Source organism: Ochotona princeps, chromosome 10 (genome assembly GCF_030435755.1).
Source record: "Ochotona princeps isolate mOchPri1 chromosome 10, mOchPri1.hap1, whole genome shotgun sequence".
In the NCBI taxonomy this organism is placed as follows: Eukaryota; Metazoa; Chordata; class Mammalia; order Lagomorpha; family Ochotonidae; genus Ochotona; species Ochotona princeps.
Genome location: NC_080841.1, coordinates 28199933 through 28226270, shown reverse-complemented (window position 1 = coordinate 28226270; position 26338 = coordinate 28199933). Strand labels below are relative to the sequence as shown.

At 38.2% G+C, this 26338-nt stretch overlaps 1 protein-coding gene across 4 annotated transcripts in view; it reads right to left on the bottom strand.

The window, feature by feature from the left end:
- Nucleotides 1–6727: 6727 nt before the first annotated feature.
- MARK1 (microtubule affinity regulating kinase 1) overlaps nt 6728–26338 on the bottom strand; it is a 118822-nt gene continuing 99211 nt past the window's right edge. Inside the window, exons 10-18 of one of the 4 annotated variants that reach the window (XM_004578625.3) lie at nt 22569–22668; nt 21139–21251; nt 19326–19479; nt 18857–19050; nt 17714–17814; nt 16003–16167; nt 14795–15049; nt 11247–11291; nt 6728–7377 (exon numbers count right to left, since the gene is read on the bottom strand). In XM_004578625.3, the coding sequence (XP_004578682.2) occupies nt 7023–7377; nt 11247–11291; nt 14795–15049; nt 16003–16167; nt 17714–17814; nt 18857–19050; nt 19326–19479; nt 21139–21251; nt 22569–22668 (1482 nt within the window). In that variant the 3' untranslated portion in view covers nt 6728–7022. The remainder of the gene's footprint in view (nt 7378–11246; nt 11292–14794; nt 15050–16002; nt 16168–17713; nt 17815–18856; nt 19051–19325; nt 19480–21138; nt 21252–22568; nt 22669–26338) is intronic. The other 3 variants (XM_004578626.3, XM_058669195.1, XM_004578627.3) reach the window with 3 other exon arrangements.

Below are 26338 nucleotides of genomic sequence, written 5' to 3'. Positions count from 1 at the left end.
AATTTATTGTTTTCCTGTTACTGGTATATGCTTCTCCAAGTTTTGCACTATAACTGTGCATTTTTTTTGTCAGTTATATGATCATGTTCTTGATCTACAGCCACATTTTCGATGGCACCATCCTAAACTGCCTTCAGTTCCAGGCAACCACCTGCTGCAGTCTATATATCAAACAAAGGAGTTAATGTTGATGATCTTTATCCTATCCTTCCAGGATTTTTTATTGCGTTTTCCTATACAATTTAATTGGCAAAAATTTCATATATTTATAGTGCACAGAATGTTATTTTGATAGTGTACATTGTGGAATGGCTGACTCAAGGCATTTGACAGATACATTATCTCAATACTATACTTCGTGGTAAGGATGCTCAAAATCTACTCTTGGCAGAATATACAATATGTTGTTGATTACAATCATCATGACAACCACAACGTACAACAGAACAGACCTCTTGAACTTACTCTAAGTTTTTGCCCTTTGACTATCATCTCTCCAATCCCACCCAGCCCACTCTAGTCTCTGGAAATGATTCTTTTATGATCTGTTTGTAGGAGTCTTTGTGTATCCCACGTAGGTGTACGTGAGAGCCTGTCTTACTTCACTTAACATCCTGCAGGCTCTTCCATGTCATCATACATGACCGGATTTCCTTCTCTTAAAAGCTGAATAATATTCCATTGTGACTATATATGTATCTCATCAATAATTCTTTCCTGTTTGAGAAGCAGTGGCAGACAGTGGGGGTGGGGATGCTGTGGCAGAGCAAGTTGGGAGGCTGCTTGTTACGCTTCTGATCCAGCTCCCTGGTACTGTATCTGGGAAAGTACCAGAAAATTGAATACACCTTCTCATTCACTGATTCACTGACTTACTCACCAAATGCCCCCAACAACCAGAGCTGGGCTGGTGCCCAATCATGTAAGCCATCACCGCTGCTTCCCAGTGTCTGCATTAGCAGCAAGATGACATTAGGAGACAGTCAGTAATTAAGCCAAACACTTTGGTGGGATGTATCTTACTTAACCTGTGTCTTAACTGCTAGGTTAGATGCCCTACGCTCTAACACACCATTTTGTTTCACACTCATGTGTTGATGGGTATTTAGGTTGATTTCACTTCCTGAATATTGGAAATAATTCTACAATGAATCTGAGTGCAGCAATCCCTTTGCTATATTAATAGTCTTTGGATATATATATATATATATATATATATATATATATATACACACACACACACAGTAGTAGGACTGTTGGATCAGATAGTAGCTCTATTTTTAACTTTTTGAGGAACTTCCACGCTGTTGTCAATAATGATTGTACTAATTAATATTCTAACCAACAGTGGTTAAGGGATGACTTTTCACACCCTTGTCAACACGTTATCTTTCATCAGTTTGATAACAGCCATTGTAAGAAGCATGGTATGTTATTTCATTGTAATTTTAAAAATTAAAATTATTTAATTTGACAGGGGGTAGAGAGAGGAAGGGGAATAGAGAAAGAGGGGGAGAAAGGCAGGAGCCAGGAACTCAGTTCATAGTCCCACGTGGGTGGCAAGGACTCAGCTACCTGAGCCTATCCCTGCTGCCTCCTAGGGAGCACATTGTTAACGGGAAGCTGGAATCACGAGTGGAGCCGGAGCCCAGGGACATACTGATATGGATGTCCAAAGACACTGTATTAATCTCCTTTCCGAAATTATGGCTTCAGTTTGAATTTGCTGAGTGAGCAATGATTCTGACAAGTCCACCTACTCCTCAAATATTAGTTTGCTATTTGTCTTTTTCTAACAGTTCAGTATTAGTCCCAGATGGAAGAATGCTTCCACCCTGCAGGCTGTCCTGTCACTCTGTTGTTTGCTTGCAGCAGCTTTTTAGTTTAACATGATTCCAAGCATATTTTTAAAATTTTCATTTCATCTCCTTTTTTGGCTCATTAGCTATTAACTCTGTAGTGTGATTGCTTTAAGGTCTATAGTATACATCTTTCGCATAATATCTTCAAGTGATATTAAACCATATGGTAAAACTTGCAGGGTTTTGTGGCATGTTGCCCAAAGTTTTACTTTCCTGTATTATAAATCTTACCATAGATTATTTTTGCTCTAAACACAGTTGTTATTTTCAGTGTCACTTATTCTTGTATGTAGATGCAAGTTCCCATCTGGTATACTTTTCCCTCTGCTTAGAGAATTTTCTCTAACATTTTTAAAGCTTTCTTCATTTATTTAAAAGGCAATGTTACAGAAAAGGGGGCAGATAAGAAATCTCCCATCCAATGGTTTCACTTCTCAGACAGCTGCAACAGCCAGGGTTGGATCAAGCCAGGAGTCTGGAACTCCCACGTAGGCTCAGGGGTTCAAGTACTTGGTCAAGCTCCTGCAGCTTTCCCAGGAATAGCTAGTACTCATGTGAGTTCCTGGTGTCCCAGGCTGCATCTCAATCCACTGCCCCACAATTCCAGGCCCTCTTAACACTTGCTGTGGTGACAGATTCTTCCACCTTTTGTATGTTTGCACCACTGTTTATGAAAGAAAAAATTTACCTGGATAAAGGATCCTACCTTGATAATTTTATTTTTAAAACTTTTTTGGTTTGCATAATGTCTGGCAAGAAGTCTGCCCCCATTCTTCGTTTTCTCTTCTTTTTAAAATCACTAGTCCCAGAGTAATTTCCAACATAAATTTGTATGGTTTTCACTTGGTTTTAATAAGCATTTGCTTCGTGGGTTTATGGTTTTCAATAAATTCTGACCGCTACATATTTTTCTCACTTCCCCTTCTACTCTTCTGCAGCGTCTCTACACGTACATACATTGTATTGTTTACAGTTGTCCTACCTCTCACTGACAAACTGCACACGCTTCTTCAAGCTGTTTTTTTTCCTTGTGTTTGTCCTTTGGGATAGTTTTCATTGCTGTTTTCAAGCTATCTGAAATTCTAAATTTTCATTCCTAGTATCTGGGTTGTTTTTAAAATATTCAGGGCTTTACACAGCATACTTAGTATTTTCTCAATCTTTGTAAATACATGTAGTTACAATGATTGTTTTTATGTCTTTGCCTAGCAATTCTAGTTCCTTGGCCAAATCTGGGTCAGAGTTAATTGACTTGCTTTTCCCTCACTATAATGGCTTGTATTTTCCTGCGTTACTCATGCAGGACAATCTTGAGTGGGTGCTAGATAGGGTATCTTCAGTTTGTTAGTTGATGCACATTTTGTAATCCTATCAATAATCTCTTTGAGCTTCCTTCTGGGACACAGGTAAGTCACTTAGAAGCATTTAACCTTCTGAACATTGCGGTGTTAAGCAGGACCAAAACGGCATTTACTCTAGAGTTCTGTTTTACTATTAGTATTCTTCAGAGTACTGTATGCCCAGCCCTGTGAATGGTGGCTTCTTGCTAGGCTGGCTGGAGCAGGCATGGATCTTGCACCAGTTCTGATGAATATCCAATACTTTCAGGTACTTTGGTCTCTGGACTTGTTTTCTCCCACACGTGTGCTGATATTTGCAGCTCTCTGCCCCGCAGGCCCTGGCTGCCTCAGCCTCCCACGTCTTAGTTCTGACTTACTTCTTCAAAATGGAGAAAGTCAGATCTCACTTGGCTTCCCTTTCTCTTTGCCACAGAAGACTGGGAATTATCTCAAGGCAGACAGCTAATTCATTTCATTTGTTTTCTCCCATGGCTTGCTGTCTTTCATGGACTAATGTCCAATGTCTTGCAAACGTTTTTTTATTTTGATGGAGACAGTATAGAAAACTGTTATTTCCTACATTTTGTTTGCTAACCCTCCACCCGCTCCATCGTTACATGTGGGAGGGTAGATCTGGTGCTGCTACTCCATGATGGTTAAAAGATAGTTAAAAGTGGAAGCGTTCATATGAAAGCTGACAATGTGAGTCATTCCAGGAAGCTCCCTGTCACCCACTTACACTTTTTATAGTTAGCAAATCCTACTGATATTTCATTGATCCATATTTTGAAATGTTTCAAGCATCTTTTTAGTTTTCTTTGCCCTTTATTCATCACTCCTATCCATATATGTTTTAATACCAAGACACCCTGAAAAGATCTTCCTGGCTCCATTCCTTAAGCCAGACCACAAAATTTCTATCAGATTACTATTGCTTTTGTTGCTGCTGTGGTCTCCCCAGGACGTAGAATCCAATATGCATTTGTACTCAATAAACGTGCTCAATTAATAAACTGCTCTTCTCTAACAATCAACTTACTATTTACCTAGCTTAAAAAGAAAAATCCTCCTCATTGTTCTCTAGTCATAGAGCAAATTCAAGTTGAGGCTGTTAATTGGTGCTTTCTGTAATAATCTATTCATCAAACTTCGTGAACCGAGCCACTCCCTTGAAGTTTTGGTTTATTTCTAACAAAGGTTTCACAGCTCTTTCAACCTGCAGACTTTCCTCATATGTTCCTTCCATCTGGAAAGTCTTTTCTATTCTTGCTCTTAAGTTTTATCCATCTTTAGAATGTCTTCCTTTTTCTTGTGTTCACATGGAAGCCACTCTACTATGAATTTGTACATCAACTACTAATTTTTTGTTGGAGCACTTTGCTTCCTATTACGTATATTCCTATATTAAACTGTACTGCTGACATGGCCTTGTAAGAAAGCTTTTTGGGCTCTAAACCAGATTCTGTTACAGAGTATTACGGGAAAGTTCTAGTTTATTCACATTTCATTTGAATAGTCAGCAAATAAAAACTATGCCTCTGTTTCTACAAAACAATGAATTTAATATAAGGAATTTCATATCAGATAATTCAACAGAAGTCAAGGAAATCCTTCTATCACACAGGCAGTGAACATAAACTGACATTTATGCAAACATTTTGTAAAATTCCTCTAAAACTTCAAAAAATTTATGATGTCATGAATACATAAAACCTAGCACGATTATCTAGATTTCCCCTTTAGTTCATAAAAAAATACTAAAGGAAGATTCCATCCACAAGCACAGAAGAGTTGGCTAGAGTGAGCAAAACATGAACAAAAAAATCATCAATTTCCATCTTGGAAGAAGCGTGAAGTTTATTTTTTTTTAGAAAAGTACTTCAGTGACAGGAATTCCTATAAAAAAGATGAAAATTTCTTGGCATAATGACATCCTGAAAACCTACACAGCTTCCCCTCCTTGCTAGCTAAATTTGGAACACATAAGATATACTCCCCATACAGAACCCTTCTGTACTTGAAAACAGTTAATTCACATTCTGATAAAGAGCAAAGATAAGTGCTTTATTATGAGAACTGTTCAAGTAAAATTTCAGTGTGCACCAGTGAAAGTGAAGAAAGATTTGCATCAATTTGTTTTTGAATGAACACTCACTTAAAAAGGGACTACACAGCTTTTTTTTTTTCTTTTTTCCAAACACCACCCTTTGCTAAGGCAAAAATACATTTCATTTTAGAACAGAACTGTTACAGAAGAAAGCTATGTCACAGTACGGTACACAATGCGCAGGCCATCCTGGTGTGGACACCACCCTGGAGTGGACGCCACCCTGGAGTGGCACATCTCCTACAGCAGCACTGTCTAACACAGGTTAGTCACAGGCTTATCACAGCTTTACTTCTCTTTCAACTGACAGAATTTGGAACACACTTTCTATTTGTCAGGAGTGTGCAGATGGGACCCCGTATGTTGGCATTACAGTAATTATAACATTTAAATAACATTGCACAGTCAACCTCCAAGGCTAATTCATTATAAAATAACAAGTATTAAAATGTACCATTACTAGTGGTTTTACATCATATATATATATCACTAATTATGAAAGAAGAGTAGGCAAATGCCCAATTACAAAGCTGCACATTATAGGCATAACGATGAAGAATAAATATAGGAGACTGGGCAACATATTTAAAACAAATTTTGTTACATGGGAACAAAACTGAACAACCCTGTAAGCATAAACCAGTAATATACAGTTACAAATAGTGTGTTTTGCCCACAAGTCTCTTGAGTACTTACAGATATTATAGCGGTGGGAGTGGATGCAGAGCGTGGGTGGAGAGCGAGGCAAGTGATCCCGATGCCAGTTAATTCCTGAGGTGGCATTATTTCTAACTGACCAACACTAAAACAGGATGATGAGCTTGTGCTATGGAACGGTTCCAATGGTAGAATATTCCTGTAGTTAATCTGTAGTCTTCTAGAGGCAGCAGATCTAAGTGACAGTTGCCGGTGTTAATAGCCAGATGGGGTATGGATTCTTTTTCATTCTGTTGCTACAATGAGCAGTGGGTCAGGAAACACTTCAAAGTTCAAAGGAAACTGAGTCAGATTTAACCTTTCGCCTAGTACTTCTTAGTTAGCTCGAGGCAAGCTAGTATTGATCCTCATGGACTTTATTTTAAAAACTCTAAGTGCCAACACTGTAAACATTTTGTATCTTCTCAACTAAACCTTGTTGGACAACAAGGATAAGCGCAAAGATAAGCAGGAATATAATAAAGCTGATCTAGTTACCAGCTTCCGGTTTAAAATTAAATATGATTTAAAAATAATTTTTAAAAGTTCATGCTTTAATTGGAAAGACAATTTTTGTGCACTTTAAATTTTGGATACAATTTTCAACATTGCATGATGGAGGTAAGAATGTAAAAAACCCACTATCATGTCAATAACAGGGAATAACATTTCAACTTAAAGCATCAAAGGTACATGTATGTGCAGAAATCTAGACAACTATACAAGTTTTTAAGCAATCGTGTTTTATTATACAACTCTATGAACAGAAAATGAACAGAAAGACACAGTATACTTACCTGTACATGTGAACCGACTTTGTACGCTACAGATATTCATTATAGTTCATACGCGCTTTTAATTTTGCAGTTTGTAACTATATATAACCTTATTGCATTACGGGTAGATTCTACATGGGGTGATTCACAGGTGGACCACATGAGGCATTAACCAGTATATTCAAAAGACTGTACCTCCTATCTGGACGTGTCTTCCCTGATCCTGTAAATGGGGATTTCTTTACAGCTTAAGCTCATTTGCTATTTTGGATGCAATGTTCTTAAAGGCAATAGATGTCCCAGATATTCGCTTGAAGCGGACCCCGTTAAGTGACAGCCGCGGCAGCTTGCAGACTTCCATCTCCCACTGCACAAGGCTGTCCTGTCTAGCATCTCCATGGACACAGAAAAGCAAAAACCTCTCTTTCTGTTCATAATCACAGTTATTTGCATCTAACACTTTTCGGATTTCTCTCATCATGTCATTAGGGTCCATAGAACTAGTGGTCTTCATACTCCATGTGAACCGCAAAGAACGCGGCTTGGAATCTCTGCCCTCTTCCTTGTCTCTTTCTTTTGGTTCCCCTGATGTACTTCTGGAAGAAGAGGGTAAAGGAAAAGAACGAAAACGAAAATTGCATTAGCGAAGAAACCAGAACATAGAATATCTAAGTGGTCACAACTACCTGCCTACTAAAACTACCCAATTCGCAAACTACCTTTAGAGCCACAGACTTGTTTGTCTTGCTGTTATTAAAAACAGATCCCAAGATGGCATCTTTTTTTGCCTAGTACAGTCTGCAATCTGAAAGTCTACTTTCTTAAATCTGTAGTTCAAAGTGAAGAATTGAATGCTTTTTTCACTTCCTTTCACATTTTTTTTCTGTTCAAGTTTACAAAAAGATTCTCCGTTTTCTGCATATATATGTATATATACATACATACAAGTAATATCACTAATATTCTAATATTCTGCTTGTAAATACATATGTTTGAAACACAAGGAAAACATTCTTTTCTCTACCCCTTTTTGGTAGGAGCAATGACTGCAAAGGTCACAACAATGAGTTTTATCTGCTAATGTTGAGAATGGATGTTGTACTGCAAACATACAGAGACTTCCAATCATACAAGACTGTTCCGTATCATCCAGGTTACTAAAGACATCTCTAAACAGTGTAGAAGGCCCCACATGACCTACATTCCAACTCCTACTTCCACCTCCTCATTACCAATCACTTCCTTGCCTGCTCACAGTTAAAGGGCCATGGTGGTGTACACACTCTTCCTTGGACACACTGGGGGCAGTCTTGCTCCAGGCTTTTACACAGGCGGTTCCCTCTGCTAAGAACACCTTCCCCTCAGATGGCTGCACTGCTAGCCCTCTCACACTTCACATTGCTGTTTTTTCTGCATGAGCTCCCCACCCTCTCTGCTGTACATTGACTCCAATGTCCAATGCTAGCATGGTCAGTCCTTCTCACCTTGCTGTAAGTTTTATCTATGGTACTTATTATATTCTAACAGATTTGTCAGCACATTTATCAGGCCTATTATCCATTGCCTGAATCTACTGCTAGATTGTAAGCTCCAGGAAGGCAAGGAATCTATTTTATTTACTGACACATTGTAAGCAGATGATTAACATATATTAGTTAAAGAAATCTGCTCATTAAACTTTGCTTATGTAGGTAGCTCACCCACAAATAATACATACCCAGAAAACCTGTATCAAGTGATCACAGGAAAGTAAAATTAATAGATTACTCATGACACAGAGTACCCTGCAATTAAATTTATTAAGCAATTGTTCAAATAGTTAAATATTATAGTTTTAAATTAGCAACTTATATATCTGGGCTTAAAGAAAAAAGCATATGAAGGTACTTCAGAAAGCTCACAGAAAATGGAATTAAAAGTAAGTTTATTTTGGTGCAAAAAGCTGAAGTCTGTGTATGGATTTCCCATAATCCATATTTTCCTTGCATTTCCTGAAGACTCTTCATATACATGGGTTTTGAAATGTTCTGAATCAAAATAAACGTACTTTTTAATTCCATTTACTACAAAAATTTCATAGTTCTCTCACATAACTGAAAATCTACATAAACATTTTATATCAAAATATGCATTTTCTATTAATATACTATTATGTATGTTCCTGTATGTACTTATAAATGTACAATTTTATATAAGTTGTCCCCTTATTCCTAGGTATCTGAGCCTACAGAGCTTTGCAAACCATGCATGCTAGCAAAAATAATAAAACAAATTGGTAGACAAAAGAAATTTTCAAAAATGATTAAACAGAAATGAAAAGAATTTATTTCACTGCTTCCTCTTTTTGCTCTGTTTATGTATATCACTGCATCCCAGGTCTCTTTGGGTCACTTATCAGGGTCACACACACACTCCTGAGAATGGGATCAGCATGCTGGGGCTAGAAGGGACCTGAGAGATCACCTGATGAAGCATCCATTTTAAGAACAGAGCAGATGCCTGGAAGTTTAGTTTTAAAAAGTCACAGAGATAATGAGTTGAAAAAGTGAAGACTAGAAATCAAAGGTTTTATTCCAAACTCTATAGTTTCCCTTCTATTTCACCTTAAGATAGGAGACAGGTTTGTTTGTCTATAAGTCTCTTACATACATAACTAAGGATAAAGTTAACACTGACACTAACAGAACAATAGTTCATACATTTACTGAGCAAACTTTACTAAGTATAGGAACCATCTGGAGGACCTAACACGTATTACTGACTTACTTGTCCCTCACAGGAATCCTACCTACAAAGTGGTCAGGAAGAGGACCACAGGCACAAGGAACTGAAGTAGCTTTCTTAGGGTCCCATGGGGAGGAAGGAGCGGGAACACAGCTCCAACACCCACACTCTGGCTCACGGGCTCGTGCTTTGCTCCTAACCACTGCAGCACACTGTCTCTCTGAAGGGGCAGAATTACATTAGAACTGATTTGGACCCAGCAACATTCTTTGCTTCTGCTTCACTTGTAAAACAGTTATTTTCCACACGATTGTTAGGAACAGCAAATACCTTGCAGACAGCAGGTATTCAATAAGCCTTTGTTCCAACGCACAAAAGGAAACCAAACGCAACCACAAACAAACAAAAGGGAATGTGCAAAGTGCTTTGTCAACATCTATAAAAGATCAATTATTAAATTTAGTCTTACAATGTTAATAAAGGTATGCAGTCATAAAAAGGATAAAGATGTGTGCAGAATAACTGCAATATTGGTGGCCACTTGTGTCATTTAAGGGAAATTTCAGTGGAAACATAGGGTGACAAGCAAGGAGGAGGCTTGAATGCAGAGAGTAAATAAGGAAAGGGCTAAGGGCCAAAAGCAAAAGTCCTCCATGTTCATATAAGATGAAAAAGAAAGTGCAAAACATTTGTCTGACCTCCCTATGGGTCACTACCATAGTGACCTAAGTACCTAACTCTACAAAGACACATTCCAACTACTGTGATTAAACAGAGTATAATTTGTAACTACTTATAAATAACATGTAGCTTGTAAAAAATTATAGTTTGTAAGCAAACAGTTTGGAAAAGCACATAGTTGCAATTTCTAAAAATAATCACAGATGTATCATAGTTTTTCCAAAGTTCATCTTATTTCATAGTTTCAATAATTTTAAGAAGTGCAAATTAGAGTCTGTGTTGAGCAAGTCAGATACAGTTCCTGAATGAAACCAGGTGCTTGTCTTAATGTGGAACAGCTTGATAGTCCTGAGATTCAGATTGTATCCCCCAGGGTTTGCAAACACTCAAAATAATTGAATACCTTTGTTTTTTACATTTCCCATTAAAGAGCTACCAGCCTTGTAATATGGACCAGCCGGAGTAGCACCTGCAGCCCCACCCCTTTAGCTGCGTTGAATCAGAAACCCGGGTGTGAGAGCTAGAATGTTCTCATCAGTTCCTCTGTCATTCTGTTTCAGCTCCAGTTTGAGATCCACTGATGAATGAATACTCAACTACTACTGAATCTAAAATGCACTCATACACATGTGAAGTGTGGTAGGAAAGTTTTTAAATGTGTTCTAACACTGAATACTCACCTAAAATACATTACTAACATCAGATCTCTAGCCCTGTGATATTTGTGCTGTGTGACACAGACTAATTTCAATTATATCACCTTAGTGAGAGAAAGATCAGCAAACTTCAATCTATTAGTCACTCTGCTATGCCATTTTAATGAAACAGAACAGCTTGTCTTTACCACATATATATATATATATATCAAAATAATGTCTGGAAAACATTAAAACTCCAAGTTGATTAACTATCATTAGAAAAACCCACCCCAACAAAAAATTTTAAAATATACACACTATCTATTTATTAGTTCTATTCATGATTGAGTGCTACAAGTATTTCGAAAGCATGTTTCCATACACAGGGGCCTAGCAGCGAAGTTTCACTAGTGGCTCCTCACCTTGAGGTGTCGGTTCTGCCACTGGCTTCGCCTTCACTTGGATCCCTCAAAACAAAGTGAAGGTTGAGATTTAATGATAAAGATGAAAATATATCAAGAAAACCTATGTCTAAAATTTTAAAATTAGCTGTTGAGCACACTTGCACCATGACAGTTTTCTACTATGAGGCGGCCTAATGCTGTTTTTCATTTCATCAGCAGCACATGGAGCCATCATTTATTGAGCGTCTACTGGGTATGAAAACATACCAGGTGAAAAGTTAAATTTTTTTAACACGATCTTCCAATCCCCAGTCATGACATTAAAGCTGTAATTTAACTTTTGGTTTAGTTCAATATTAGTTAAAATATTCAATAATGATCAGCAGCAAGATTCAACTTCATATTTATTACATGTAATTCTAGTAGTCGCTCAATTTAGAAAACATATAAATGAATCTTGTAGTTTAAACTAAAAGCTCAACACAACTGTTTTTCAAAATTAAGTACCAATTTTTAAAGAAGCAACTAATACATTTCAGAAGTTATCATGCAATGATATCAGAGCAAATCAACAGCCTATCGAATTTGGTGAGTCTAAAAACACAGAATCAGTCTTATATAAAGATCTTACCTGGGCATCCACCTGTGAAATAAAATCAGGAAAACACCACTAATTGCAACTGTGTTTAATGTCATCACATTTGAAGTCTACCATCACTTTAAAGTTTTGAGAGAGTGAAATACTAGAGAGAATCACCAATTTGAACCTTAAGTTAGTGCCGTCTTAAGTATTCTGGGAGCATTTATTTTATTTTTATATAAAAGGAATGCAACTAAAGAAAAACTGAATCCATTTACCTATACTCCAAATTAATAAAACACATCCACACCCCAAGTACTAAAACATTAAATGTTTATTAAAAATATGAGTGGTTCATCCCTGTCAGGATATTCAACTAAAGGGTTTTAATAAAGAAACGTATATTTTTAAAAGTCTACTTTATTTCACTTTTATTTATTTGAAAGGCAGAGGAAGAGAGAGACAGGGAGAAAGCACGTAACCTTCCATATGCTAGTTTATTGCTGAAATGCCTACAACAGATGGAGCTGGGTAAGGCTGGGTCAGGAGCCAAGAACAATCTGGTTCTCCCATATAGTGGCAGAGAACCAAGCTTTTGAGTCATTGCTGCCTTGTAGGGTGTACATTAGCAGGAAGCTGGAAACAGAAGTGGAACCAGAACTGAAACCCAGGCACTCTGACACTGGATGAAGACCTTCCAAGAAGCATTATAACACCTAAACTAAACACTCACTGCTACACAAAAACATATTTGGTAGAAAAACACTTTTCCTATCTGGATTATAAAAGAGCATCAAACATATTCTAATATCCAATGGGGTTTCTTAAATTTAATAACTGTCATTTTCATTGAGCAATAAAATAAAAATGCAAGTTACCAATACAAACATATGTTTATTATACTACACTGAAATAAAACATTTCTGAGCAGGTCCAATTTTAGTTCCATGTGGACACACTGACAGAGAGGGACGTCCACCAAACCTGGCAAGGAAACTAGTAACGCCCTTGCTCCTGGAGCTTAGATAGAATTCCTTTGACAGGAAGAGATGGCTCACTAGACTTTTCTGCCCGTTTCTATTTTGCCTTATCACTCGCTGTAAGCACATACCTATTCCATTACTGAGAAATCTTAAGTGTTGGGTGTGCAACATCCCTTAGATCTACTGCTATAAAGAGTTCAAACAGTAACCATACCCCAGTCCCATCTACCTGGATGCCAGTGGGAACACTGACAGGCAGAATTTCTGTTTTTTGGCAATTTGTCTAGCCCATGACGTGCATTCAAGAAGCTATGGTGGGAGGCAGATGGGACATGGAAGGAACAGGTGAGTCTTTTGCAGCATATTTCAGCATAACCTGGTTCTCCAAAGGTTAAAACATACGTTACATATGGTCATGTCTACACAGGGCCTAGATACAGGTCATTCCCTGAGAAGGGATGTACAGACGACATGAGCCACAGATGTCCTGGGGCAGAGGATTCTAGGCAGAAGAGGAGCAGTACATCTCCCATGTCTGGTGTGCTTGGTACACTCAAGGACAACCAGGTGCATGTCTGGCAGTTGAGTGGGAGAACTGGCAGTCAGACTACACGGGGCCTGGACAGGCCACTGGGAGCACTTTGGGTTGGGGTTTGAGCAATATGAAAGGAAGAGGTAAAGGAATGCCACGATCAGAATCACATTCTTCAAAATAGAATCATAGAACAAGGGCGGACATTAGGCCATATATTAAGAGGTCAGACTAACAGCAGTTTACATTATGGAGGCAATGGTAGGAATGCCAGAAGCAGTTATCTTCTAGATATTTTGTGAAACTGGAGCCAATACAACTTACTAATAGATTTGATGTGTGGTATAAGGAGAAGAGGCAGCAAGGATAACTCCAAGGCCATGGTCTGAGCACCTTGTCTGTTCCTAACATGGTGAAAAAGGAGGGAGGAAACGGTTTGGGAAGATGACCTGGAGTTGAATTTTGGAAATGTTTTCTCTGTCTGACTTTATTACTCATAAAGGTGGAAAGGCTGAGTAGGAAGTGGTTCAGAGGAGAGATCTGGGCTAAGATACACATTGGGAGTTGTGAATGCAAGATAGAATTTAATATCATGAATTTCCATGAGGTCACCAGCAGAGTAAGATAGATCAGCGAAGAGAATGTGTCCAAGACTGGAGCCCTGGGGCATCCTGATAGTCAGAGGTTGGGGGAAGGTGGGGAATGTACAAAGACCCAGGAAAGAAGCCTGAGAAGGAATTGTTCACGACACAGGAAAAGAACAAAAACAAACAAACAAACAAAACAGAGCCAAGCAAGGAAAGTGTTCTGTGTGAACTATTTCAAGATAAGTTGCTTTCAGGAAAGCAGGTGGCAATTCTGTGTCACACACTGCTGAATCAACAGCACTGGTCAAACGTCTAGTACTTGCTAAATGGTTATATGGCAATCCCTTATCCGAAACTCCCAACAGACCATCTTGAAGGCACTTCTTAATATGACATTCTGATCCCTGAATTCTTCTCTTAAAAATTTGTTCAAGTATTTGTTTGAGAAGCAAACTGAGAGTGAAAGAGAAAGAGAGAAACCAGCACATCTTAATATATTGATTCACTCCCCAAATTCCTGTAGCATCTGGAACTGAGCAGGAGCTAAGAGTCGGGATTGCATTCCAATTATCAAACCCAATGCCAATTGCAATTGCATTCCAATTATGCTAAACCCATATAGTTAATCATTTTGTTAAAACATGCTTTTGATGTCAAGCTTTTGTTCCTTCCATTCTGTTTTTAAAAATTAAGCATTCTCATTTTTAATTTTTTTAAAAATTTCTCTCTTAAGCAAAGAATTTTATATCTTCCTGGATTTTGTATAAAATGGGAAGCTCTAACGAAACATCAGAAAACTATTTCAAAAAAACTGTGGAACACAAAGTCAAGTTGTCTTTAGACTTCTTAGAAGGAACAATATCCATTAGTTCATTGGTACTGACCTGCGAACGAATTTGGACGTGATTTTGCTGATTATACCAGTGGATGTTCCCCTTCTGGCATGTGAAAATGCACCCGTTTCATGGGATGGGGAAGCAGGTGGCCCATTGTAAGCAGCACTGCGTCGCTCCCGGAGCTGCTCGCCGTGGAAAGTACTCCTGCTGGAGCTCCCTCGGGGGAAACGGGTCCTGTCTGGGGTGGCAGCACTGATACTGTGAGCAGATGGGGAAGCAGCAGGCACTCTCTGGGTAGTACTGCTGGGACAAATTAAGATATATTATTCAAGATAACGATGGGGAAAGCTTTCATTCAGACTGAAAACTCTTAAAAAAAAAAAAACTGGCCATAGTTATTTCATTGAGCTTCTCTTATTTGTTCACATTGGAAAGGTGAGAGTTGCATTGATTGTATTTTCCACGTAATAGTAGAGGAATAGAATTCCAGCTTGAAACAAAATGCCTTTCGTAAAAACAGAGTCATTAAAAAGTCACTGAAACATGGACATAAAGACAAATAGCTTTAGGAGTGCCAGATGGGTATTGTATAATATATTCTTTTGCTATTCTTCTAAGCCATACAGTAATGTGAAACATGTCTTTTAACTACTTATCAAAATGACTCTGAATAGCTGTCATTTTTCATTTCTGATTAAGGCCTCAGTAATAGTACAATACGCTGACAATGTGATTAAGAAACACCACTGCCCCATAAGGAGTTAAAATATTCTGATGTTCTCATTTTGATGAATCCTAAATCAGACATATAATATAAAAATAGTCATGTGATTTTTCACTTCAACAGGCAGAGTTCATTTGCTTCACTGGTACAAAAGCCAAAGTCCAGTGTTATTAAGAAGCAACCGGCAGGGGCCAAGATGATTACTCTGATGTCTCAACTCCTAATCTAGTGTTATTTTGTGTGTTTACATCATACTATACTCAATTTACCTAAAAGGTAAATTAGACATTCATTTATATATGGGTGAAATTAAGATAAAATTCTTCAAGAAAACTCCTTTGGAAAATGATAGTTACAGGCAACACTGTGCACATGGCCAAAGTACACAGAAAGAGGGCGCTACAACTCAGCTTCTTTGTCCTGATCGGTGAATCTCTTCAGAAAGCTCTTATTGTAATGGTGACCCACATATTTTCATTTGCTGCTATGTTTCTCAAGGCTATTAACAAATAAACTGCATCCAGTACGTTACCCAGGCCGGTAGGCTTCAGAACCATCTTTAATTGTTGGCAGTGTGACTTTAATCGGATGGCCAGAAGTGGACATGGACTTCTGGTGGCGGGGTCGTGCTGAGGCCACAGCGGAAGCCACAGTAGAGCCTGCAGAAGATATGCTACTGGCAGACATCTCCGTGAGGCTTTTGGCGTGAGACAGTTGAGCAGACCATTGAAATGTAGAAAAGAAACATTACAATTTACTAAAATTCAAGAATTTAATTTTCAAAGACTTAAGCTAACATCTTTCATGACTGAAATACTTGGGAGAACTAGTACTGTTACTGTCTATTGAAACAATTTTTTTTAAAAATGCTTTACTCGTTCAGTTGAAAGGCAGAGAGAGAGAGAAAGAAGGGGATAGACAGAAAGAGAGTTGGAAAGACAAGAGTGGGCTCTCATCTGCAGGTTCACTCCTGAAATGTTGCAACAGTGTGGGTTGGGCTAGGCCAACCAAGCAACCAGGAATTCCATCTTAGACTTATCATTTAGATTGCAGGGACCCAAATTCTTGGGTCATCATGTGCTGCCTTCCCAGGAGCATCAGCAAGGAGCTGAATCAGAAGCAGAGCAGCTGTCGTTTGAACTGGTACTGACAGAAAGATGCTGGTGTTGCATGCAGCAGCTTAATGTACTGTGTCACAGTGCCAGCCCCTGAAACTACATTCTTATTAAAGGTATACTGTATAAATCTATCACCATCTTTCCATGGAAAAGCTCTCACACATCTGCTCTACACTTGTGACTCTCAGAAGATGTGAAGTTATTTTTGTGAATGTGTGAGTTTCAAATAGACTGAAGACATTTTTCACTTCCTCCTAAAATCAAAGATTTGTGTGATATGTCACTGTGTTCGCTATTAGTCACATAGTAAAAATTCATAATTATACTAAAAACAGCATCCCTGGAAACATCAGCAAAACACCTGACTCATCGTGAAGCAGTAAGTGAACAGTTACAGATCAGAATTTAATACAGGGAAAATAAGTCACAAGTCACTTTTTAACTATCTTTCTAACCTTAGAGGATGTTACATCCAAGGAAGATACACTTACCATTGTATGCCTTCCAGAACACTGACATTTCATGCTACTGACTGACTGGCAACATGCTGGTCTGTGTACTCTACTGAAATGACTGGAACTAACTTTACAAATTCCAAGAGTGAGCGCCATGTTTTTTTGTACTAGCTTGTCCAGTAGTACTTAAAATGCATGATATAAAGTTACTTTTTTTTGAAAAATAACTAAAAAAAAAAAAAGATTCTTAAAATACTTTAAGAACTGGACCAGCTGAGATGGTTATATTTCTTTAGAGAAAAGAAAAGAATGGTTCTATTATCTGGATTCTTTGATGATTTGGTAAAAGGGGGAAAGAAAGGAAGAAAGAGGTTGCCTAAGAGGTAAGATTCAAGTTACAACAATCAGATTAAGACTTTGGTACAGGGAAATACATATTCATCATGAGATTCTATTCAGAAATGTACAAGCAAAGGGATTCCCTTTCTATTTCCTCTAAGTATGCTCCCATTCTTCCCACCTGGTAGAGAGCGGGAGGTGTCTTAGATGGTTGGCTGCAGTTTTAACTACTGTGTACTTTCTTTTCTTTTGATTCAGCAGCAATAGGCACTCCAGCAAGCAGCCTGATGCCAGCAGTGAAGGTAGGACTACTGGGCACGTGGACATTTACCTGCTGTCTTTTCCGTTCTGCAATGCTGTATATCGATCTGTGGTCCTTTCACAGACATAGGTATTCCTTCTGGCCATGCTGCCTCCAGAATACACATTGCTCTACAAAAAGAAAAAAAAATTTTTTTAAATCCCAACTATATTTGGGGAAAGCCAAAGCAATGCTTTTAATTTGCTAATAATTTTGAAAAAAATTTGTAATTTTGATTGGAATATTATTTGAACAAGATCCTCACTCACACAAACACTTATATTTTAGGAGTAAAAAACTGTGTTAGCTTGCTTTCCTATAGCAGCATCTAGCATTCATCTGATGTAAGAAGAGCACCAGGTTTTTAAGAGTTATTATTATATTTTTATTGGAAAGGCAGATATACAGAGAGGAGGAGAGACAGAGAGGAAGATCCTCCATCCAATGATTCACTCCCCAAGTGACCGCAACGGCTAGAGCTGAGCCGATCTGAAGCCAGGAGCCCAGATCCCCCTCTGGGTCTCCGACTTGGGCGCAGGGTCCTAAGGCTTTGGGCCGCCCTCGACTGCCTCCCCAGGCCACAAGCAGGGAGCTGGATGGGAAGCAGGCGACCACATGGGATCCCGGCACATGCAAGGCGAGGACTTTAATCACTATACTACTGCGCTGGGCCCGAGCACCAGGTTTTTATTCGCTCCCTTCTTGTGAGCAGGTGGGAAAGGGGCAGAGTGAGTCAGCTCTACAGTAAACATCATCGTGAGCAGGATCCTGCAGCAGTGAGGAGAGACGGCAGGTGTGCCCAGAAGCCTGTGGAGGGCTGCCCTCCATTTTTGACCTGTTTCGGATCCTTCCCCACCAGCAAAGGGGACCATTACAGAGACTGAAGCTCCATGGTCAAAGGCATGCCCTGCAGAGCACACCAATGGTAGTGTGGGCACTGCTTCTCTGAAAAAGTTCCTCTAGTAATGTTAGGTTTTAGCTGGGAGGTAGACCAAGCCCAGGGAACTTTGGACAAAGGAGAAAGAATAAGCAAAAGAGGGACAGAGAAATGGATGACTCTCTTACTACACACACAGCCTTGACTTGTAAGCACTTTGAAACTTTCAAAAAACTTAAAAATAAAACTTTCATGAAGACTGTGACAAATTGTGAAATCCCACTACAGTTACTCACACTTGGAATGGTTGAAGACTTCTTCCGCTCTGGCCCCACAAGAGGGCTGGTGGTCATCTCGCTTTTTGATCCCACGGTTGTGCTGCCAAGTTTACGAGCCACATCTTTGTCCCACTCCTCTTTCTGTTCACTTTCCACGCTGTTCGCCTGGGGCCTTTTGGTATAGGACACAGCAGGAGGAATGGATGGACCAGCTATATTTTTTAAAAATAGCAAAATTAGCTAAAAGTCAACTCATGTATATTCTTCTCACAAACAAGACCTCCATGTTAAAATTAGCTATGTGTGCATGTTTTAGGATGTGAACTAAGATGAAACTGATTAAAAGGCTCAGGGCAGTGTCATTCAATAACATAAAGGTGTGAGAACTGAATGACACAAGCACACACAGATGTGAGTGTGTAACGCTTAAAACACACAAGGTTGGGTGACCCAGTCTGTCTTTTCACTTATTTGACTGTCCCCCCACCGTGGTCACTAAAACGGCGCTGCTTCTGGTTTGCTGAGATGCTCCGCTGGACCTTCAGGTGAGCGGGGGACTGAAGAGTGCTGTTGTTTAGGTCACTGCTGGGCCTGGATCTCTGACACAAATTCCCACTGGATAACGACTCACCGCCTTCAAACTATAAGAACAAAGACCAAAAACATAGCTCTATAAATGGTACAGCCTTCGGAGCTTTCAACACAACTTAGAGCTTGACAAGGAGCAGTAAGAATTAAAATAAAACACTCGGGCTTTGATATAGAACTTTGGGTTGCTAAGCAGAGAGGTGACAGAGAGGTGATACGAGGTGCTTTAGGAGTACTGGAAATCCTTTACACAAACTTTGTGTTTAGTCAAATGTCAAGAAATAGTTACCAATTATTGAATAGTTATTATACATGAAGCACTACCTTAAGCTCTTTAAGTGTTATTTTGTTTAATCACTACAATAAACTTCCGATGTCTTAATCTATACACTATGGAAGGAAAAACACATATACATATAACATAAATATTTTTATTATATTTTGTTTGTTTGTTTCGTTTTCTCTGCATTTATAAAACAGAACTTGGTTTACTGATTCTGTCAGGAAATTGCATCTACTTAGATCTATGTAAACTACAAGTTCAGACATCAACTCCTCTTTGTTGCCAGCAAACTTTTATTTTACATGCTAGCATGCCAATGGAAAATCTAATTGATACATAGATGAAACTAAGGGCAAACACACTAAAAACACTAACGAAGATACTTCTATGGCTAACAGTCAACACAGAGCCGAGTCAGAACTTCCCAAGTATAAATCCATTTACTTTTCTCAATGACCTCAGAGGTGAGGACTATAGACATTCTCATTTTACACATAAGGAAACTGTGGTGCAATTGCCTAAGTCATATATTTACACATCTTACAACCTCCTGGGTGGGTCTGGCTGTACCTGTGGTAGGTGTCTAACCTCCAGTGAGCTTGCAGAGTACCCAGTGCATTCCCCCAACCACAGCACATGTCACACAGCCGACTGCTATCTCCCCTCAGACTGAGGTTCCTTGAGAGCAGAGGCTTTCCTTCCTTTTAGTCACAGTACTTAGTAGTTTCCAGGACAAAGCTAAGTCCAATAAATGTCAGGCAGGATACAATGCTTTATTCTTAGCTACTATGTAAGTGTAAATAACTTCAGTCCTCCCTATAAAATTTCTATTGTTAACTTCTAATTTCCACAAAGCATCAATTCTTTGCACTCTTTTATTGACTTTCAAAACTCTTTATGTTGACCTTCCCACAAGATTGTTGACTTTATTTGGTTCACCATTTGTACAGCTATTTTCAGACTCTACCTCCTTGTTATAAACCTCTCCTGGTTGCAAGGATTCCCATTTGAATGTGGTAAAGCCATCTAACACTCTACAGGGCAGAGTACCACAAAACAACCTTTCCCTGGGTTCCTGTCAACATAAATCCTTTAAAGACACACATTTTGTTTTAAATGCTTTCCTTGTATTGGTTCAGCCATTGTCTTTTCTGCACACAAGGACAACCATATTACTTCTGGTTACTCAGAAAGCACAGGCTAAGCACTACACAATTCTGTGGGACACCACTCTCATGTCTCTTGGAGCTCAGCAAGGTGTATACTTGCCCTTTTATAAAGTCTCTCTTATCCACCAGAAATGAAAGTCAAAATTCAGTAAGAAGTAGCAATGTTACAGTCTTTACATTATTTCATATTTATTAACATTATATCCCTATCATTTACTTCAATAAATAATTTACATTAACTTGAAAAGAGAAAAACTTACTTCAGGTGGTTTTCTACCTAAAAGAATATAAGTAGCCATAACTTCATCATATTTCTGATTTATTAAGGCATCATTTATTTCATCTCGTGCAAAACCCATGGTGACCATAACATCTAGGGAGAAAAAAAGGAGTTTCTGAAAAATGATTTTATTAAAGTAAGCAAATCAATAAATATGCCCAAGTTTGCCAGTTTCAGCTATGAAAACTAAGTCCTGAAAAATATACAGTTCAAAGCCATTTATAAAAATTTCTAGATATCAACCTATTGATACTTGTCACAGACTTTTTTAATGTAGTGATTATCTACAAGAAGGATTATAAGCATTTTATGTGTCCACTCAATTTTTCATTCCTGAGCAGACTTTCTTTCTCAAATGCAGACAGTCTACAGTACACAAAATCCCCCCTCCCTTTGTCAACATATCCTCAGTTACTCCTGGTTTCTCTCTTTTCTCAACAATTTCTACTCTCTGATCCACGGCATATTGATTCTTTGGAAGGATCAAATTTCCCAAGTCATTCTTCTAATCAGATGCCCGATACCTTAAAATGCTTTTCCATACTGTCTGCTCTCGAGCCAGACAGGAGTCTAGTGCAGACGACTCATTGTAAATTGCTGAGAGCTTTTAGCACACAAGAGAAAGCCAGTTGAAAAGTGAGTGCTGACTGGCCCTGGGCAGTGGCAGCAGGAGAGGAAAAGACTGCCACATCTTGCTGAGAGTAGAAAAAAGAAAGTCAAGTGTTCAACTCATTCACTTCGTTGCCTCTCAAGTTTGGTGAGAACAAATGCTACATGTATTGACATTTATCAGTGTGATCAGTATGGTAGTTTTATCAGTCATTTCTTCCATGAGGGATGGAGGAAAAATAAGGTTTACCTATATTCTTTTTAATAACAATGCTGGCAACATTTTGGACCATGGTATATATAAGGACAGAGTAGTAAACAAAATGTTTATGTTCATTGTCTATTAGGTTATAATGCAGGTATTTTTCAAACAGTTTTTCCATACATATTTGAAGTTTATTTTGTTTATCAGAAAAGGAGAAAGAAGCAAAGAGGGTGGGAGACAGAGAGACAGACACAGTGACAGAAAGAGAGATGGATCTTGCATGCTGGTCTATTTCCCCAATGTCTGCAACAGTTAAGGCTGGGCCAGGCCAAAGCTAGGAGCAAAGAACTTAACATGAATCTCTCACGTAAATGTCAAGCATTGAAGTACTTGAAATTGTATCTCATGCCTCCCAGAGTACACAATCACAAAAATTAAAAAAAAATAAAAATTAAAAAAATTAAAAATTAAAACAAGCAGCATCTTGACCACATGTCCACCTTCCTACTCATACTTTAAAACAAGATTTGGTAAACTATGTGATTCCAAAATGTAGTTTACAACGTTCAATACTTCAGCAATGTCTATGTACTCACCTATTCTCTTTGTGTCATTGAAATCTGGTTCAGGCTCAGTATATGGTTTTAGTTCTTCTTCCTCATGACCAACATTCATCCATCGATCTTTCATTATTTGCTAGGAAACAAATTCTACATTACGCTTGGTCTATCAGAATATTCAGTCATCTATTTTAGCAAAAGTTAAACTTATTGATTCACACAGCAATGATCATGTAATATATTCAAATTACAGTGACTGTTTATAGTTTGATTAGTGAATCAACAAAAGGGGCAGGACGTTGGTATACACATACGGTGTCTAATGACAAGTCGGATGTTTATCCCACATGCTCATCAGGTTACTTATTCAAAATAGCCTTCTTTGCATATTCCTTCAAAAACAGTATTTTCAAACTTGAAGGTTTTAACATAACAATCTCTTAATTACCAACCCAAGTTTCTTATTTTCATGTTCAGATAAATGAAGTGAGTGTAATCTTCTAGTATTCGATTGCACTTTAAAGTTACCATCACTAAAATATTAGGAAAGAAGAGATGAGGAATGGAAATTAGGGTTAGTCAACAGACAGCACAGAGAAAACGAGGAATAAGGGTGGTTAAAATTTATGCCTACTGTTAAGAATTAGCTAAGATTTAGGGTGCAAATGAGTTCATATGAATTATCAGAGTTAGATTTAAATGGAGGCTGTGAAATGGTCATTACTGGACTATTTAAAACACAACCTAGTGGGGCCAAATGGCAGAAAATATCTGCAAAACATATACTGGGTTAGGGAATAATATGCACAATGCATCAAAAACTCCTACAAGTCCATAACTAAATTTTAAGAATGGGCTAAGGAGTTGAATAGGTTTGTCTCCAGAAAAAATAAACAAATGGTAAAGAAGCACATGAGAAGATGCTCAACGTCAGCAATCGTCATGGAAACTAAAAAGCACATTGGGGAACCCAGCGCAGTAGCCTAGTAGCTGAAGTCCTCGTCTTGTACACTCCAGGATTCCATATGGGCCCAGTTCTGGTCTAGGCGGCCCCGCTTTCTATCCAGCTCCCTGCTGGTCTGGGAAAGTAGTCGAGGACAGCCCAAACCTGTGCCTGCGTGGGAGACTCAGAGGAGGCTCCCGGCTCCTGGCTTTGGATCGATGCAGCTCTGGCCATTGCAACCACGTAGGGAGTGAATCAGTTGATGGAAGATCTTCCTCTATGTATATCTGACTTTCCAATAAAAATAAATCTTGAAAAATAAAAAAGTGCACACTGGGATATCAACTCACATCTGATGAAACAACCACTATGAAAACAAGGGAGGTGGTGAAAAGTTAAATATGTGGTATTATAAAATGGTGCAGTTGTTATGGAAAATAGTATGAAGGGTTCCCTCCCCCTCCCCAAATCAATAGAACTACCATATAATCCAGTAATTTCTACTCTGGGTATTGATCCAAAGAAAATGAACATATCAAAAAGATATTTTTATTCCTGTTCACAGCAATATTACAGATAATAGCAAAGATGTGACAGCAACCTGAATGCTTACTAACAGAGGAAGCAATCAAAACATGTATTCTACACATGCTGTGGAATATTGTTCAGACTTAAAAACTGATCATATGATGAACCTTGAAGGCACTATGCTAAGTAAAATAAAAGGCAAGCATAAAAAAACTAGTGATACATGATTCTATTTACATGAGGTATCTAAAGTAGTCAAATTTACAGAAGCATAAAGTTACTAGAGGTTGGGCAGTTACTAGGGGTTGGGAAGAAGGGAATTGGGGGAACAAATGAATTCAGAGCTTTAGTCATATAAAATAAAAATGTTCTAGAAATCTGTGCTCAGAAACAACACCACCATAACAGAAGCTCAAGATTGTTAAGAGGATAAATGTGTTAAGTGTATGTGTTATGTTTTAACCAATAAAAAAGAGAAGGGGCAACACAGAGGGTTTATATATATTATGTTATAGATATTATACATATATATATCATTGGTCAATGAGAAATTGGGGCTGGGGCAAGACGAGGATCTAAGGATGTAATTATTGTATCTATGATGGAAAAACAGAATTTTAGTAAAGAAAAGTATGTGTGAATAACTATATTAATTTAGAAACATCATGGACTTTTTTATCACTACAGAGATCATATTCATCCTAGGTCCCGACGCATTGATTTTCTCTTCATGTGCTGTCAAGCACATTCTCCATTTTTAAACTTCATTTGCCAATATTCTACTATTTAGAAAAAATATTATTTATTTTATATGTTAAATATGTATAATGTATTATATATAGTTATAATAAAATAACATTTAGAAAAATGCATGAGCGAACTTTTATAAGGCTAACTGCTCATCTCCACAGGTTCCTTCCCCTCACTTATTGTTATTAACCCAAAGTGAATAATTAGAAGAATGCCAAAGCTCAAAACACCGAAATCTATGAAAAGATCAATGTGCTAGGTGGAACAGTTTTCCTTAAGATCTTAGTCACACTATATATATTGAAATAAAAATTTGTGGGCAATTCTCATGTATTTTAAAAATATGATTATGCAGACATGTAACTCCTAAAAAGATTACCACTAACTCAGTTGTTATTATCACCGATAATAAAATCACTACACATTTGTTACCACTAACTCAATTGCTATTAACACCGATAATAAAATCATTATACATTTTAAAATAGTAAACATTATCATGCAGGCCCTCAGTGATTATTCATCAGTAAATGATAAACGCTGAAAAGAATCACATCAGGAGGATAAAAAAGAACAGCAGAGTTGCAAATTTCTGTTGTACAAGTTTCCAAAACACCAAGGCTTTCCTATTCCTCACCCCTCCCCTCCCAAAGTTTCCGACAGAAGCCTAATTGAGTCAGGCACTAGCATCTGTCGATATAAGATGATGTTGGTAGAACCTCTCGGGTTCCAAAGTGGATACAGTAGCCCATTCCCCCACCCCCTGCCCCCACTCCCTGCCTGCATGATTTCGCTGTGATATGAAAAGATTAAGTAGAAAATCCCAGAAAAAAAGTTTATAAATTTACAATTGTGCTATTCTAAGTATTACTTGGACAGAAGCACTGTGCTTCTGTGTCAGTCGATCTGACAGCCAGGAAGACTATTAAGTGCCCAACAGGCAGCGGTGCACACAGTGTAGACTTGACAGGCAAAGGGATGATTCACATTCTGCCAGGATCTACTGGGCCAGTGCAAGATTTCCTCATGTTACTCAGGACAGCTTCCTACGACACAGATGTAGGAAGTCAAAAGAAGCCTACCATTCACTTAGAATGCTTATGTCACTCAGCTTGTTTTATCATGTCACCTTGGCATTGCATCATTTCCACTTCACCTCATTAAAAGGGTGATTACAGTACGTTATTTTGGGAGAGACTATATTTACACAAATTTCATCACAGTATATAGCTATAGTTGTTCTACTCTATTATTAGTTATTGCTGTTTATCTCTTCCTGTGCCTAATTTATTAGTTGGGAAAACGTGGAAACAAAGAAAGGCAACTGGGAAGCTAAAAGAGAGTCAACACAGTTTAACTTTGCTTTATTAGTCTGGTCATTAAGCGTTTACTTAGCAGTTTGGTTTACAAGTTATATTTTAAAGCAGACTACACAGAATTTCAGAAAGAAGGAAGGCAAAGGTGGGAAGTAATGATGAGAACATACAGGGGTCTTTCTCAAGACAAAGAATCCAACAAAATACAACTACACAAGAGGACTTAAAAAGTTCCTAGAAAATTGAAATAAAACAAAAGTTTAAGGGCT